Here is a 14,637-nt window from a genome sequence, read left to right as displayed (position 1 = left end):
CAAAGAGCAACTTAAAAGCTAAATGATAATGTGCTCTTCCTCCACAATCATACACATTTTTAAAAAAAGAAGTACCTGAAGACAGTATGCTTAACCCAGGGGAATGGAAACTTTAGGCTTTATGACACCTGGGCCAAGAAGTTTTTTGTTTTTTATTTAAGATTTTATTTTTGGGTAATCCCTACAACCAACGTCGGGCTCAAACTCATGACCCCAAGATCATGAGCTGCATGGTTTCTGAGTCTGCCAGGCGCCCCCTCCTCCAAGAAGCTCTTGGACAATAATGTCTGATATTCACTATACTTTTCCCTATCAGTGTTTCTGCCTAAAAATATTGGCTAGTTTCTAGATGGTACTTCTGTACCGCTTTCTTCTTCAGGAATATTCCTATAGGTCAAAAAAAATTAAGAAATTCTTTTGACTCTAAAAGAAAATATAAATTTAAAATTCTACAATTATTAGAAATAGTATATAGTCTCTCTCCACTATTACTGAAGATTTCAGGTCTTTTAAATGTAATTAAACTTGATGGAAGTTGGTGGTTAGGACAAGGGCTAAAAGGGCTAAAAGCTGATAACTAGAAAGTCCCATATCCTGACTTTGAGAAGAGTGCTAAGAGTGGCGGTGCCAGTGAGGGAGGCAGTCAGGACTCACCGCAAAGCTCACACTTTTCCAGGAAACTCTTCTACTAGCACTGGGTACTGGGTTGGTTGAAAACTTTTTTTATCTAGGGCTTAAAGTAGATGAGTGCACATTTGAAATTTTCCTGTGTATTCCTGATCTGAACTGCTTTTACTTTATTCTGTCATCTCATCAACCTATTAAATTGTTCTAGTTCATTTATTCAGAAGTGTTTACAGAGTACCAACTTTATATCAGGCATCTGAGTGAATATGTGGAGGGAATGTGGATACAAGGATGAAGAGAACAGCGTCCATGTCTTGGGAATGCTCAATGGTGGGTAATTTTGCAGGGAGTCAGGTAGACAGGAAAAATATAAACAAAGCAGTTATAACACCCAGATGATTAAGACCTCTAACAAAGGTATGGACTAAGTACTATGAAAACAATAAGGGGCACATGGGTGGCTCAGTCAGTTAAACACCCAACTCTGGATTTTGGCTTAGGTCATGATCTCATGGTTGGTGAGTTCAAGCCCTGCATCAGGCTCTGTGTTGACAGTGTGGAGGTTGCTTTGGATTCTCTGTCTCCCTCTCTCTCTGACCCTCCCTGCTCTCTCTCTTTCTCAAAATAAACAAATAGCATAAACTTAAGAAAATAAAAAGGTAAAGAAACATCACAGAGGTAACTTAAATTAACATCTGACTAAAGAGTAACAAAAATTTGACCAGGTACTAGAAGGGAGGAATATGCTTTAAGAAGAAGAAATAACATGTGCAAAGATATTGTGGTTGGGGTCGTGGGAGGAAATGATACCAGAAAAATGTGATAGGCCTCATATGCCATTCTAAGTTGTTTATGCAATAGTGTGTAGGGGATGAAAGGACCCTAAACATTTTAAATAGGGAAGTAATATAACCTGATTTAAGTTTTAGAAAAATTAACTCTGATGGCAGTGAGGGAGGTAAACTTGCGAGCTAGAGGCAGGTAAACTAGTTTTATGATTATTTCAATAGTCTAGATGAGGGATGATGAGGGCCTGAAGTTATGCAATTAATAAGTTAGCATGGAATAGAGGGAATCAGGTGATTCTCAGGTAGGAAACAAAATAGAGATTGACAGCAAAGTGCATGTGAAAAGTAAGAAACAGTGAAGGAATCAGGACAGTGCTGAAATTGCTGAAGACCATTAGTGAGACAGGAAATACAGGAGAATGGAGAGGGCTTTATTTTCAAGGGGGGAATTTTTAACAAAAATACTATGGCAACACACAGAAGAGAGTGATTTAACTTTCTAGAAAGTTGAAGAAGACTTTGTAGAGAAGAGATACTTGAACTAGTTGTGTTCTTTTGATGAGCATGATTATACTAATAATTTATAGAATATTTATAATAATAAAGTAACTGGCACTGAACTAGGTATTTTAGATGGTATCCAGGTTATTTCTCATATCAAACCTGCCTGTGAAGGCAGTATTACCATTTGAATTTTTCAACTGAGGAACTTTTGCTTCCAGGGGTTATGTAATTTGCCCCAAATCTCACAGGTAATAAGTAGGAAAGCAGGGATTGAAATATAGGTCTGTCTGACTTGACTACAAAGGCTGCCTCTATCCTCTATGCTGTACTGAATCTTCCTGGATGAGTAAGTTTTTCATGGGGGAAAAGGGTAAAAGGTGTCAAGCAGAGGAACCCATGTATATAAAGGTATTTAGTCTTGAAAGACAGAGCCTCTCTGAAGAATGAGATATTGCAGTGTGGAGTGAAATGGCAAAAGAAGGAGAAACTATGCAACATGCATTATTCTAAAGGCATTACGTGTTTATCTCATCTAATTCTTACCACATTATGAGGTGGCAGTATTATTACCCATATATTATGATCTACATCAGCACAATGTTTTAAAATAAAATGTCCAGGTTCACATACCTACACATTTTGAATCCAGATCCTGAGCTTTTAAACCGCTATGCTATATTACCAAAGATATAGGAGTATCTTATTGTTTAGGATGATCATATATTAGTTTTATAATAAAAATATAATTAGAAATGGGCCATCGAATTTTTTAGTTAGGAAATTACTGGTAATCTTAAAAAGAACAATTTCAGCATAAAACTTAGCCACAGTGCATTGAGTAGCACAACAGTGAATGGGAATTGAAAAATACGATAGTGAACACAGATCAGTCATTCAGGAAATTTGGTTGTGAAAGGAAAAGGGGAAATGTGGACCTTTTTAGTTTACATTGTAATTACTGCCTAGAATACTGACATATTTACAAAGGACCTTCAAAAATAATTACTAGTAACAGTAATTTCAGGTTATATGGAGAATATTAATACCATCTAACAAAGTCTTATAAGTTGGCTTCCTGGAAGGTTATCCTTTTAAACGCAATTATATAGGTTGATGCCCACATTAACTGTAATGAAGATATACTGCCCATTGGAGGGAAATTAAAAATAAAATACAGTAGGTTGAATATGAACAGGAAAGCCTCGTAATATTTTATTTAAGTCTTACTGCTGGAAATCAGAATAAAAGATTTAACATTTACATCAAAATTTAACATTTAAGTTACATAACAGTTTCATTTAAACTCTATCCACTGGTATCATTCCATTAAAACCTTTTGATCTGTCTGTTGTTAAATATGAAGAATAGGACAATATAGTAATTTTTCAAAAGGTTAAACCTGTTCAACTTAAAGCATTACCTGAGGTGATGTTATTTCTACTTCTTGGTATACAAAGTTTTTTTTTTTTCCACAAAATAATAATAGTAGTTGAGGAGATGTAAAAAATAAGAGGTTGATGACGTTTCCAAAGATTTTATAGAAATCTAATTGGTCTCTGGGAAACAGTGTTTAAGGGAATTTTAATCATGAATACAAATTAAAGATTATATGTAACGAAAACTCTGAAATTTGTAATTATTTGTAGACTTTAAGAGCTAAATTAGATTCTGACTGTCAAAAGTTATTGATTTGTAATTTACAATGAAATGAGATCTACTTATGTACCTTAGTGTTTTTAGAATGTTAATGTACATTGTGACTAACTGGGTAACAGTTTCTGACTGAACATAAACCTAATCTTTAAACCTACAAAAAATATAATACTTACCATAAATCACAAATTTCAAGATAACCTGACTGTAAAGATTTTAATAAGCATGAATAACTCTTAATCTGTTTTAAAATTGGTCTTAACTACAGATTTACCTGACTTTGGGTTACTATTCAAAGCATAATTTCCAGGATGTTGGGGAAATTTTTGAGATGACTTACTTTCAAATAAGAAGTGTAAGAAGAAAATTTGAAGTTAGCACTACTTCATACTGTGAGACTGAAAAAAATAATTAAGGAAAAAGGTATGTCTTAGAAATTAAAAACAATTAAGTGTTGTAATGACATAATGCTATTAACAATACTTGAAGATGGGCTCAGTTAAAATGACAAGTTCTATTACATTAAAGCTGTCTTAGGAAATTCTGCTACAGTGTTCAAGTCCCATAAATTAACAAGTGATTTCTTTGTATGATATATGTTAACATTTTGCTAGCTATCATAAGGCTGACTTGTTTTGTAGCTTTATTTAAATTTTAATAAAAATGCAAAGATCATCAGAAATAAACAAATGTAATTATGCACTGTGAAAAGCTGTATTGAATACTTCAGAAGAACAAAACGTGAAAATTAATTCCACTGTAACTATTCTATGTGCCTAGAGGTCTCAGCTTACAAAGTCACTTACAGATGATCTCAACTCAAGCAGGATTATCACAAAGCTAAATAAGTAAAGTTGATTACGTGACTACCTCTTCCCCTTGCCAATAACTTTACTTATTACCTATGAGAGGAGTTTTTCATGTATGGCCTTCATGAACTGATGAAGGCCAGTTATTAAGTACAGGTGGTTTGCCCTAAATAGTGGCCATGATTTTCAAGTAAATGACCCCAAATATGGATATGATAGGCAATCTAAAAAATAACAAAATTAATTAGTCTCAATCTCCTTTGTCTGAAACCACCAACAGTATGAATAATAAATACCATATTATTTTAGTTGTCAAAAGAAAGTGTTCTGGTTTTGTTTTGTTCCAGGCTTTTGAAATAATGCAAGATCATTTTACTTACTTCTGAACTTTGTCATTGGCCGCTTGGGAGGCCTCCATGGCATGCTGAAGCTCTAATTCCATGTTTGCTCGATCTGTCAGAGCTTGCTGCAGTTGGATAGCCAGTTCCTCGTTCTGCTGTTGAGTGATGGAAACAATGTTTTCTCTATTTTTTAAAGCTTCTTCATAAGTACCAAGGGTATGGTTAAACTGATCCTTCAGACTTTCTTCTTGGGATAAAGATTTATGTAAGCTGAGAAAAACATAAAAAAAAATAATTTCAACATAAACATGCAGTCTTACTGACCAATAATCTACTTAACAAAAATCTCCAGTTAGATATACCCATTTCTAAAAGTCAATTGAGACATACTTAAAAGGGTAAATAAAAATAATTTTTATATCACAATATTATCCTTGATAATTATTATATTTCTCTGCTTCTAGGCTGAAAGCTACCCAGACAAATGATTATTGGTGTTACCAGAGCATACAAGAAGATGCTGCAAGATGTTAATTTAATTACATCAGTGTAAATATTACATTCAATTTTCTTTAAAAGGAATAGCAGAGAATTAGAAAATAAAGCACCTTTAGGTAAATAAAAGAATATAATAAGCTGACTGCAAAGAAGTGAGAAGTAAGAGAATGGGCATCAGTTTAGTAGATCCAGGGTTTCTTCCGCTGAGCACTTAACGAGAATGAATGAGGTTTGTACAAATACTGATCAGCCCATACACAGATAGAAATGAAGTTAAAATCACTAGTCTGACTGCACAAAAATAATATGTATTCAGATATACTTTCTTTTTGTTAATGAATCTCATGCCAAATATATCCACTCATTAAGTCATACAGAGAAATAGCATATAAATTAAGACTAAATGAATGCAGAAGAAAATGCAGACAAATAGAACCCTAAAATGCTAAAGGTCAAATCTTTGATATGTCATTACACCTACCACCTGAGGTTATTTTGAAATGGCACCAAGCACCTCACTCAATTAAATAAAGACATTTTGAAAATATAAATATTTAATAAGGGAAATTTAAAATCCACACAGGAGATGTTCTTTTTTTATTAAATAAAATCATTTCAGTATATGCATACAAAAGAAATGTCGATGGGAGACTTGAAGTAAAACAACCTAACTATATAATACAGATTGATGATGTGAAAAAAAGTAATATAAATCTTAAAGCTGCAAAAAGCTAGTCAGGGAACTTTAGCACTGGCCAAATATCTAGTCTGATACTTTATTTAAAACTGTTCAAACTAAAGTAATTATAAATTTCTTCTTTTGTTTAAGTAACCTATAAATCTCTCCAGTGTGCTCACTTTGTAGGTGTCACATAGAAATAAGGACATACAACAGGGACACTTAGCATACCGAAATAAATTATTTCAAGATTCAACTTAGTTCCTAAGAAGAAAGACTGCTATTAAACTGTGGTCAATTGATTACTACATGAAAATAAGAATGGTGTTTAGTGCCGTATTTGTAGAGTGCAAAGAAGTATCTTTATGATTCTCACACCTTGTTATTTATCTAACCCTGATTTCAATTCTCAGTTCTTTCTACCAATCCATATTCCTGTCTCTTGCCTATTTCCCTATTCTTTCTATGTTCTTTCACACTTTGATTCCTCTTATTCCATGTTCCAGTTTCCTTCAATCCACCCTCTTTGTCTACTTGAGAGATCCAAGAAAGACAGAAACTACAAACAAAATCAAAACCTTTAAGAAGACAAGTTTATTTATGTTCTTTACATTTAAAAGATTATAGCTTACATTTTAATTGTGAATTATATTTTAAATTACATAAAGTGCACAAATCTAAAGTATTCAGCTTGACAAAATGTAAAGAACAAAATATATAACAAACCCAGAAGATTCTCCCGTATTCCCTCCCAGTTAATTCCCCTCTCCCAAAGTAATCACTTACCAACATCTATTAAGATTAGTATTGCCTGCTTTTGAACTGTTTGTCTGACTTATTTTACTTAATAAGGCTTATGAGATTTGTCCTATTGTTGCATGCACTTCATTGTTTTTACTGTTATGAAGTATTGTTGTATAATGGAAACCAATTTTACAATAAATTTCATACATTGAAGAAAAAAATATTGTTGTATAAATAGAAAATACAATATACTTAATCATTTCACTATTATGTTGCTATTAATATTTTTTTATTTTTGATTAAAAAAATTTTTAAAGTTTTTCATTTTATTTATTTAAAGATGGAAAGAGAAAGAGGGAGAGAGACAGAGAATCCCAAGCAGGCTCCACACAGGCAGCGTGGAGCCCAATGTGGGGCTGGAACTCACAAACCATTGTTAGATTATGACCTGAGCCAAAACCAAGGGTCTGATGCTCAACCAGCTGAAGCCACCCAGGCACCCCAAAGTTTTTAAAATTAAAAAATTTTTTTTTTTAATTTGAGAGAGAGCATGAGCAGAGGAGAGGGGCAAAGGAGGAGAGAGAAAGAATCCCAAGCAGGCTCTATGCTCCGCACAGAGGCCAACATGGGGCTCAATCCCACAACTCTGGGATCATAACCTGAGCTGAAACCAAGAGTTGGACGCTCAACTGACTGAGCCACCCAAGGCACCCAAGGCACTCTGCTATAATATTCTTGTACATTACCTTTTGAAGGACCTAAGCACCCAAACCCCACTTTCTTGAGATATAATTGACATAAGTACTCATTTCTGAAGTAGAATTGCTCCATAGGGTGTATGTATGCTCAGATTTAGTACATGATGCATAGAGTGCATAGAGTTTCCCCAAATGGTCCAACCAATTTACACTCCCACCAGCAATGTATGGGAGTTCCAATTGCTCTATATTCTCCCTTAGAGTAGGATTGCTAGTCTTTTTCACTATAGCCATTCTAGTAGGGGTACAGTGCAATTTCATTCTCTTCATATTGTCTTTTGCTGAATGTAAGTTCTTAATTTGAATAAAGCCCAATTACTCATTGTTTCTTTAATGGCAGTGTGCTTTTTGCCCTTTTAAAAAAAACTGTAGCCTAACCATTCCTATATATTTCACATACATGGTCTCATTTAAAATTCACAGTGAGCAGCTTCGTTTGAAAATTCTGCATTTGTCTATGATGTCCATGACACTACTCAGTATACTCTAGCCAATTAAATATGAAGAATCAATGTTTCAGGGGGACGTGGCTCAGTCAGTTAAGTGTCCGACTCTTGATTTCAGCTCAGGTCATGATGTGACTGTGAGATGGAGCTCCATACTGAAAGCACGGGGTCTGCTTGGGATTCCCCTCTCTCCCCTTCTCTCTGCCCTCCCCTGCTCACCCTCTTTCTCTCACTCAAGTAAATAAACATAAGGAAAAAAAATCAATGATTTTTAAAAATTTCATCTTTATTAAAATCTTGGTATCCTGACTTCATTCTCTAATCATTTATCACTTACTAGTCTTCTATCATTTAAATTTTTTTTTCAAATTTACATCTCATTTTTCTATTGGATGGACCCATGACTGGGATCCTTTACTCTCAAGTTCAACAAGCTACTCATCATTCAAAATGCCTTGGAGACCTTTAAATTCCCATCAAGACTTTCTCAAACAGAAGCAATCGCTGGAGTGATCTTTTAAAACAATAAATCAGGGGCGCCTGGGTGGCTCAGTCGGTTAAGCGTCCGACTTCGGCTCAGGTCATGATCTCTCGGTTCGTGAGTTCAAGCCCTGCGTCAGGCTCTGTGCTGACAGCTCAGAGCCTGGAGCCTGTTTCAGATTCTGTCTCTCCCTCTATCTCTCTGACCCTCCCCCGTTCATGCTCTGTCTCTCTCTGTCTCAAAAATAAATAAACGTTAAAAAAATTAAAAAAAAAACCCAATAAATCAGATGATGTCATTTATAATCCTGCAGCGGCATCTCATTGCACTCAGAATAAATCTCTCAAAATAAAACAACAAATTGCCTATTTAAACTCACTAAACCTCACAACAACTTATGAGAGAAGTCCTATCAATATTAGATTTTTATAGAGAAAGAAATTGAAACAATCAGAGGGAAGTAATTTAATTAATCTCACACATCAGACAGAACCAGAATCTGAACCCACAGTCTTTCTCCCTGAGCTGAAATACTCCTCCCTACAGGCCACAGAGCCACAAAGTCTTGTATCATCTGTTCTCTCTTCCTCTTCATCGTTTAGTCTGACATTCTGTTTTTCAGGTACATCAAGCTTTTTCCTGTTTGAGGATTTGTTTGTAATGCTGTCTCCTCTCTCTGACAAACTTCCTTTTTCATTTGGTCTCAGCATGAATGCTGCTTTCTCAGATAAACCTTTTATGACTCCTCAATCTAAATTTTGGTGTTCCTTCTTCGTTATTCTGTTTCAGTGACCTTACTCTTTATCTTCTTAGAATTTTGAATAATTTGTAATTTTTTTTCAGTTTCATCTTATGATCTACTTCCTAATTCCAACATATTAATACTCTATTTATAAAGGGCAATTTTTAAAAATGGGAACACAGGTGTTAAGAACATCGATAAATCAAGATGCTTGTATTCCTAAGGAAATTTTTTTATAGGAATAAAGATGAAATAGAGGGGAAAGATTCCCAGAATATATAAATCTATACCATTGAAGCATATTTTTGTTTTAGTGCTGGTTTTTCCCTCACAGTGCTCTTCCCTAGGGCCACATTGTTTAGCTTTCTTCATAGAATCAAATCACATTTAACCTCTTTTCAATGTTATTGATTTTCAGATGCATTCTCAGCATGGCAGTAGCATTACAATTTTTTGGTCTTAAATGATGTTGTATTGGAAAATATTTTAAGCCATAGTAGAATAAATTATAAAACAATGGCAGAAAAGCCATTAAATCACTCTCAGAAATTCCAAGGCATGTGGCTTACACAATTTTGATTGACAAAGAACGGGAACTATTTTTGTTTATCATGAAGTTAATGAGGTAATATCATACACCAAGTTTCAATTCACTCTTTCAGTTTTCAAATTATGTAATTCTTTAACTTTTGTAATTTGTATAGAAAGTGAGATGTCTTCTTTTTCCTTATATATTATTTCTTTTTTTTAAATGTTTTTTTTCCTTGCTATCATTTATTTATTTTTTATAGTTTACATCCAAGTTAATTACCACATGGTGCAACAATGATTTCAGGAGTAGATTCCGTAAGCCCCTTACCCATTTAGCCCATTCCCCCTCCACAACCCTCTGTTTCTTCTCCATTTAAGACTCTCTTATGTTTTGTCCCCCTCTCTGTTTTTATATTATTTTTGCTTCCCTTCCCTTATGTTCATCTGTTTTGTCTCTTAAATTCCTCATATGAGTGAAACATATATTTGTCTTTCTCTAATTTTGCTTAGCATGATACCTTCCAGTTCCATCCATGTAGTTGCAAATGGTAGGATTTCATTCTTTTTGATTGCCAAGTAATACTCCATTGTAGATTTATACCACATCTTCTTTATCCATTCATCCATTGATGGACATTTCAGTTCTTCCCATACTTTGGCTATCATCAATAGCACTGCTGTAAACATTGGGGTACAGGTGCCCCTTTGATACAGCACACCTGTATCACTCAGATAAATACCTAGTAGTGCAATTGCTGGGTCGTAGGGCAGTTCTATTTTTAATTTCTTGAGGAACCTCCATACTGTTTTCCAGAGTGGCTGTACCAGTTTGCATCCCCACCAGCAGTGCAAAAGAGATCCTCTTTCTCTGCATCCTCGCCAACATCTGTTGTTGCCTGAGTTGATAATGTTAGCCATTCTAACAGGTGTGAGGTGGTATCTCATTGTGGTTTTGATTTGTATTTCCCTGATGATGAGTGATGTTGAACATCTTTTAATGTGTCTATTTGCCATCTGGATGTCTTCTTTGGAGAAGTTACTGTTCATGTCTTTTACCCATTTCTTCAATGGATTATGTGTTTTTTGGATGTTGAGTTTAGAAAGTGAGATTGTGAAAATATTTACTTAGTAATCTTTCATACTATAATTCTAATCCATGTCAAATGATACCGTACATGGTCTCCTGTGCTGTTCACTGCACTGAATCCAATAGCAGGCAAAGGGAGAATATACGTTTCCATGGGCATAGTACTAGTAAGTAGCATGTAACAGATTTCCTTTCTGGAGTGGTTTCTGTCTCAGTTTCAATGTCTCCTGGTCTATTCCCTGAAGTCTGCGGTTCTATTTTCCTAGTCCCCGACTCTCTGTACTGCCTCAGCTTAAAACATCTTGGAATTATCAAGTTTATGACCCACTTCTACATTCTGCTTGCAGATATTTATGTTCTCCTCAGCTTATCTGCTTACCTGCTTGTTGAACTCTTTTTCTCCCAACTGTAATGTCATACATGGATTCAGCTTATTCTTACAACTAGTACTTTTCCATTTATATCGAGTGTTGACATTATTTTTCCCCGCTTCTTCTCTTGTCTCCATGATCAGGTATTACTTACGTCCTTGAGTCACTTTACTCATCATCCTATAGTATGCACTTACTCTTCTGGTTTCATTTGTTTACAGTAATTGCTCAATCAACCAAGTGTTCTATATACGTTACTTTAATTGAATACATATTTTCAAATTAAAAATTTAGAGGTGAGGGGGCACCTGGGTGGCTCCGTTGGTTAAGCCTCTGACTTTAGCTCAGGTCATGATCTCATGGTTCATGAGTTTGAGCCCTGAATCAGGCTCTGTGCTGACAGCTCAGAGCCTGGAGCCTGCTTCAGATTCTGTGTCTCCCTCTCTCTCTGCCCTTCCCTGCTCATGTTCTTTCTCTCTCTCAACAACAAATAAGACATTAAAAAATAAATTAAAAAAAATTTAGAGGTGAGATACCACAGTATAAACCAACAGTTCACAAAGAGAAGTAACTTTGTCCCCCAGGACATTTTGCAACATCTGGAGGCATTTTTGGTTGTCATAACTTGAGAAGGGGGGTACTACTGGCATTTCATGGGTAGAGGCCAGAGATGCTGCTAAACATCCCCCACTGCAGAGACAGAACCCACAAAAAAGAATTATCCAATCTTATGTGTCAAAAATGCCAAACTTGGTGTACATGCAAAGATGTTGGGTTTGGACTCTGAAGAAGTATATTCAAATTTCAGTCCTGTCATTTGACCTTAGGAAAATAGTTTACCCCTTTGTATGACCTTAGGAAAATAGTTTATCCCTTTGAGTATTAATTTTATCAACTCAAGAACAATGAGAAAAATCTCATGGAGTTCACAGGAGAACAAAATGTGGAGATCTAGCTATGTGAAAATATCTAGCACAATACCTGGCAAAGAATGGGTATTCATCCATGTATACTTTTTAAAATAAATTATTTACTTATAATTAACTTTATATAAAATCTTGTAATACCCAGACCTTTTATAAATACTTTTAAAAACAACTGCCTGTTTCTACAGGTTTTTCAGGAATTGGGGGAAGTAAACTAGTTTTCCTAACCTTTATCACTTACTGATAACATTCTTCAATCATTCTGGGAAAAAAAAAAGTCAGGTTTGGCTTGTTTTACTGAATTAAAATAAATAAAGATAAAGCAAGTATGAAAGGCAGAAGTATGTGCTACCTTGTCTTAAGTCTACATTTTCGGAGAGGATAGTGACTATGTTTACTTCCTGGTTTACTACATCAATTACTTTGATCTGAATTTCTGACCTATGTGATTTGCCTTCTCTCTGAAGAACTTCTTTTAACATTTCCTGCAAAACAGGTGTTCTGGTGACAAATTCCCTCAGTTTTTGTTTATCTGACAAAGTCTTTATTTCTCCTTTAATTTTGAAGGATAACTTCATGGAATATAGAATTCTGGGCTGATGTCCCAAGTTTTAGCCTGACATTCAAGATGCTCCAAAATTCTGTTCTACTTTTCTTTTCAGACTTCTTCCTACCTACTCTATCAAAATTTTTTATTCTAGTCAAATGGAAATGCAAACTCTTCTTTGAAAATGCCTTCATACTTTTCATTTTGGATTACTGCTCGTGCTATTGCCTTTACTTGGAATGCTCTGTTTCTGTCCCTCCACATGTCCTATCACTACACTTCAAGATCTAGACAACTTGCAACAACTGTCACAAAGTCACACTTCATACCCTCCTTGCCTAAGGAGACACTTCTTCCTCTAAGTTCCCATACCCTCTCCATATCCTTTATATTATATTCATCATTCATCACTTTCTACTATCCTTTATAGCCATTGTAACCTGTTTTATCTTTCCTACTAGATTATAATATTATTTAAAGAAGGAACTATGTTTTACTCTTCTTTGCTTCCTTCTAGGGTCTAACATCGTGGCTACTCTTCAGGAGGCAGACAAAAACTTATTTATTGAACATTGTTGTTTAAATGCTCTATTTGAGGGGCACCTGGGTGGCTCAGTCAGTTAAGTGTCAGACTTTGGCTCAGGTCATGATCTCACAGTTCATGGGTTTGAGCCCCCTGTCAGGCTCTGTGCTGACAGCTCAGAGCCTGGAGCTTGCTTCAGATTCTGACTCCCTCTCTCTCTGCCCCTCCCCCACTTGTGCTCTGCATATTTATGAAAAATAAACATTAAAAATTTTTAAAAATAAACAAATGCTATTTGAACAAGTGGCCTCCAGTATTATAAAAGGATTACATCAATTTTATTTCCCTTCCTTTTCTCCTTATCTTAATATACAGCCCCATATGCTCCATAACTTACCTTTACCCACACTTCACTCCATCACCTTTTTTGGGGAATATTTTAAAGATAAACCTTTTGTTTTGAGATCATTGTAGATGCACATGCAGTTGCAAGAAATAGTACAGAAAAATTTGGTGTCCTTTGTCCACTTTCCTGCGATGGTAACATTTTATAAAATTATAGTATAAAAGCACCACCAAGATATTGACATTGTTATAGTTCAGATAAAAAACAGTTATATCACCATAAGGATGCCTCATGTTTCCCCATCACTCCTTCCCCTCCTTAAACCCCAAAAACCATTAATTTGTTCCCCAACCCCATAAAGTCGTTTCAAGAACGTTTTATAAATGAAAAGGTTGCTTTTGGGATTTTCTTTTTTCATTCAGCGTAATTCTCTAGGGATTCATCCAGGTTGCTGCATGTATCAATAATTTGTATGTTTTGGTTTTTTTTTTTTTTTTTGAGAAGATGGTACATTGCTTCTAAGTTGCCATTTGTGTGTGTGTAGAGTTGTTAACAGTAATCCCTTATTTTTATATCTGTAAAGTCTATAGTACTATTCTCTGTTCCATTTCTGATATTGGTAAAGTGTTTTCTTTCTCTTCTTATCGTTATAATTTTCTTCCTTCTGCCTGCTTATTTTTTTTTTTTTTTGTTCTCTTTCTGGATTCTTCAGGTAGGAGCTTAGATTGTTGATTTGGTATACTTCCAGTTTTCTTTATGTATTCATTTTAGTGTTATAGATTTACTTTAAGAACTGTTTTAGCTGTGTCCCACAAATTTTGGTATGTTGTATTTTTATTTCCACTCACTTCCATGTAGTTTATACAACTTCCCTTGAGACTTCTTCTGTACTCATGGGTTATTTAGAAATGTGTGGTTTAGTTTTCAAGTGTTTGGAGATTTGCCTGTTATCTTTCTGTTACTAACATTTGTTCTGATTCTTTTGTGGTCGAAGGGCATGCACTATATGATTTCAGTTCTTTTAAGTTAATTGAGGTTTATTTTATGACTTAGAATATTATCTATCTTGGTATGTATTTTGTGGGCATTTATAAAAAAAAAAAAACACCAATGCTGCTATTGTGTGGAATGTCTAAAACTGTTGATTAGATCCTGGTAGTTGATGGTCATGTTGAATTCTATATCACTGGATTTTCTTCTGTCTAGTGAGAGAAAGGTGTCAAAATCTCTAATTGC

The 14,637-nt window shown here is 34.9% G+C and overlaps 1 protein-coding gene across 2 annotated transcripts in view; it reads right to left on the bottom strand.

Annotated features, from left to right (window-relative positions):
* The window catches only part of MIPOL1 (mirror-image polydactyly 1), a 317,520-nt gene that overhangs the window by 47,733 nt on the left and 255,150 nt on the right, over nt 1-14,637 (bottom strand). For both annotated transcript variants that reach the window (XM_043556024.1, XM_043556023.1), the window contains exon 12: nt 4,762-4,992. In XM_043556024.1, coding sequence (XP_043411959.1) covers nt 4,762-4,992 — 231 coding nt within the window. The remainder of the gene's footprint in view (nt 1-4,761; nt 4,993-14,637) is intronic.

Source organism: Prionailurus bengalensis, chromosome B3 (genome assembly GCF_016509475.1).
Source record: "Prionailurus bengalensis isolate Pbe53 chromosome B3, Fcat_Pben_1.1_paternal_pri, whole genome shotgun sequence".
NCBI classification, from domain to species: Eukaryota; Metazoa; Chordata; class Mammalia; order Carnivora; family Felidae; genus Prionailurus; species Prionailurus bengalensis.
This window is presented reverse-complemented; position numbering and strand designations above follow the sequence as displayed.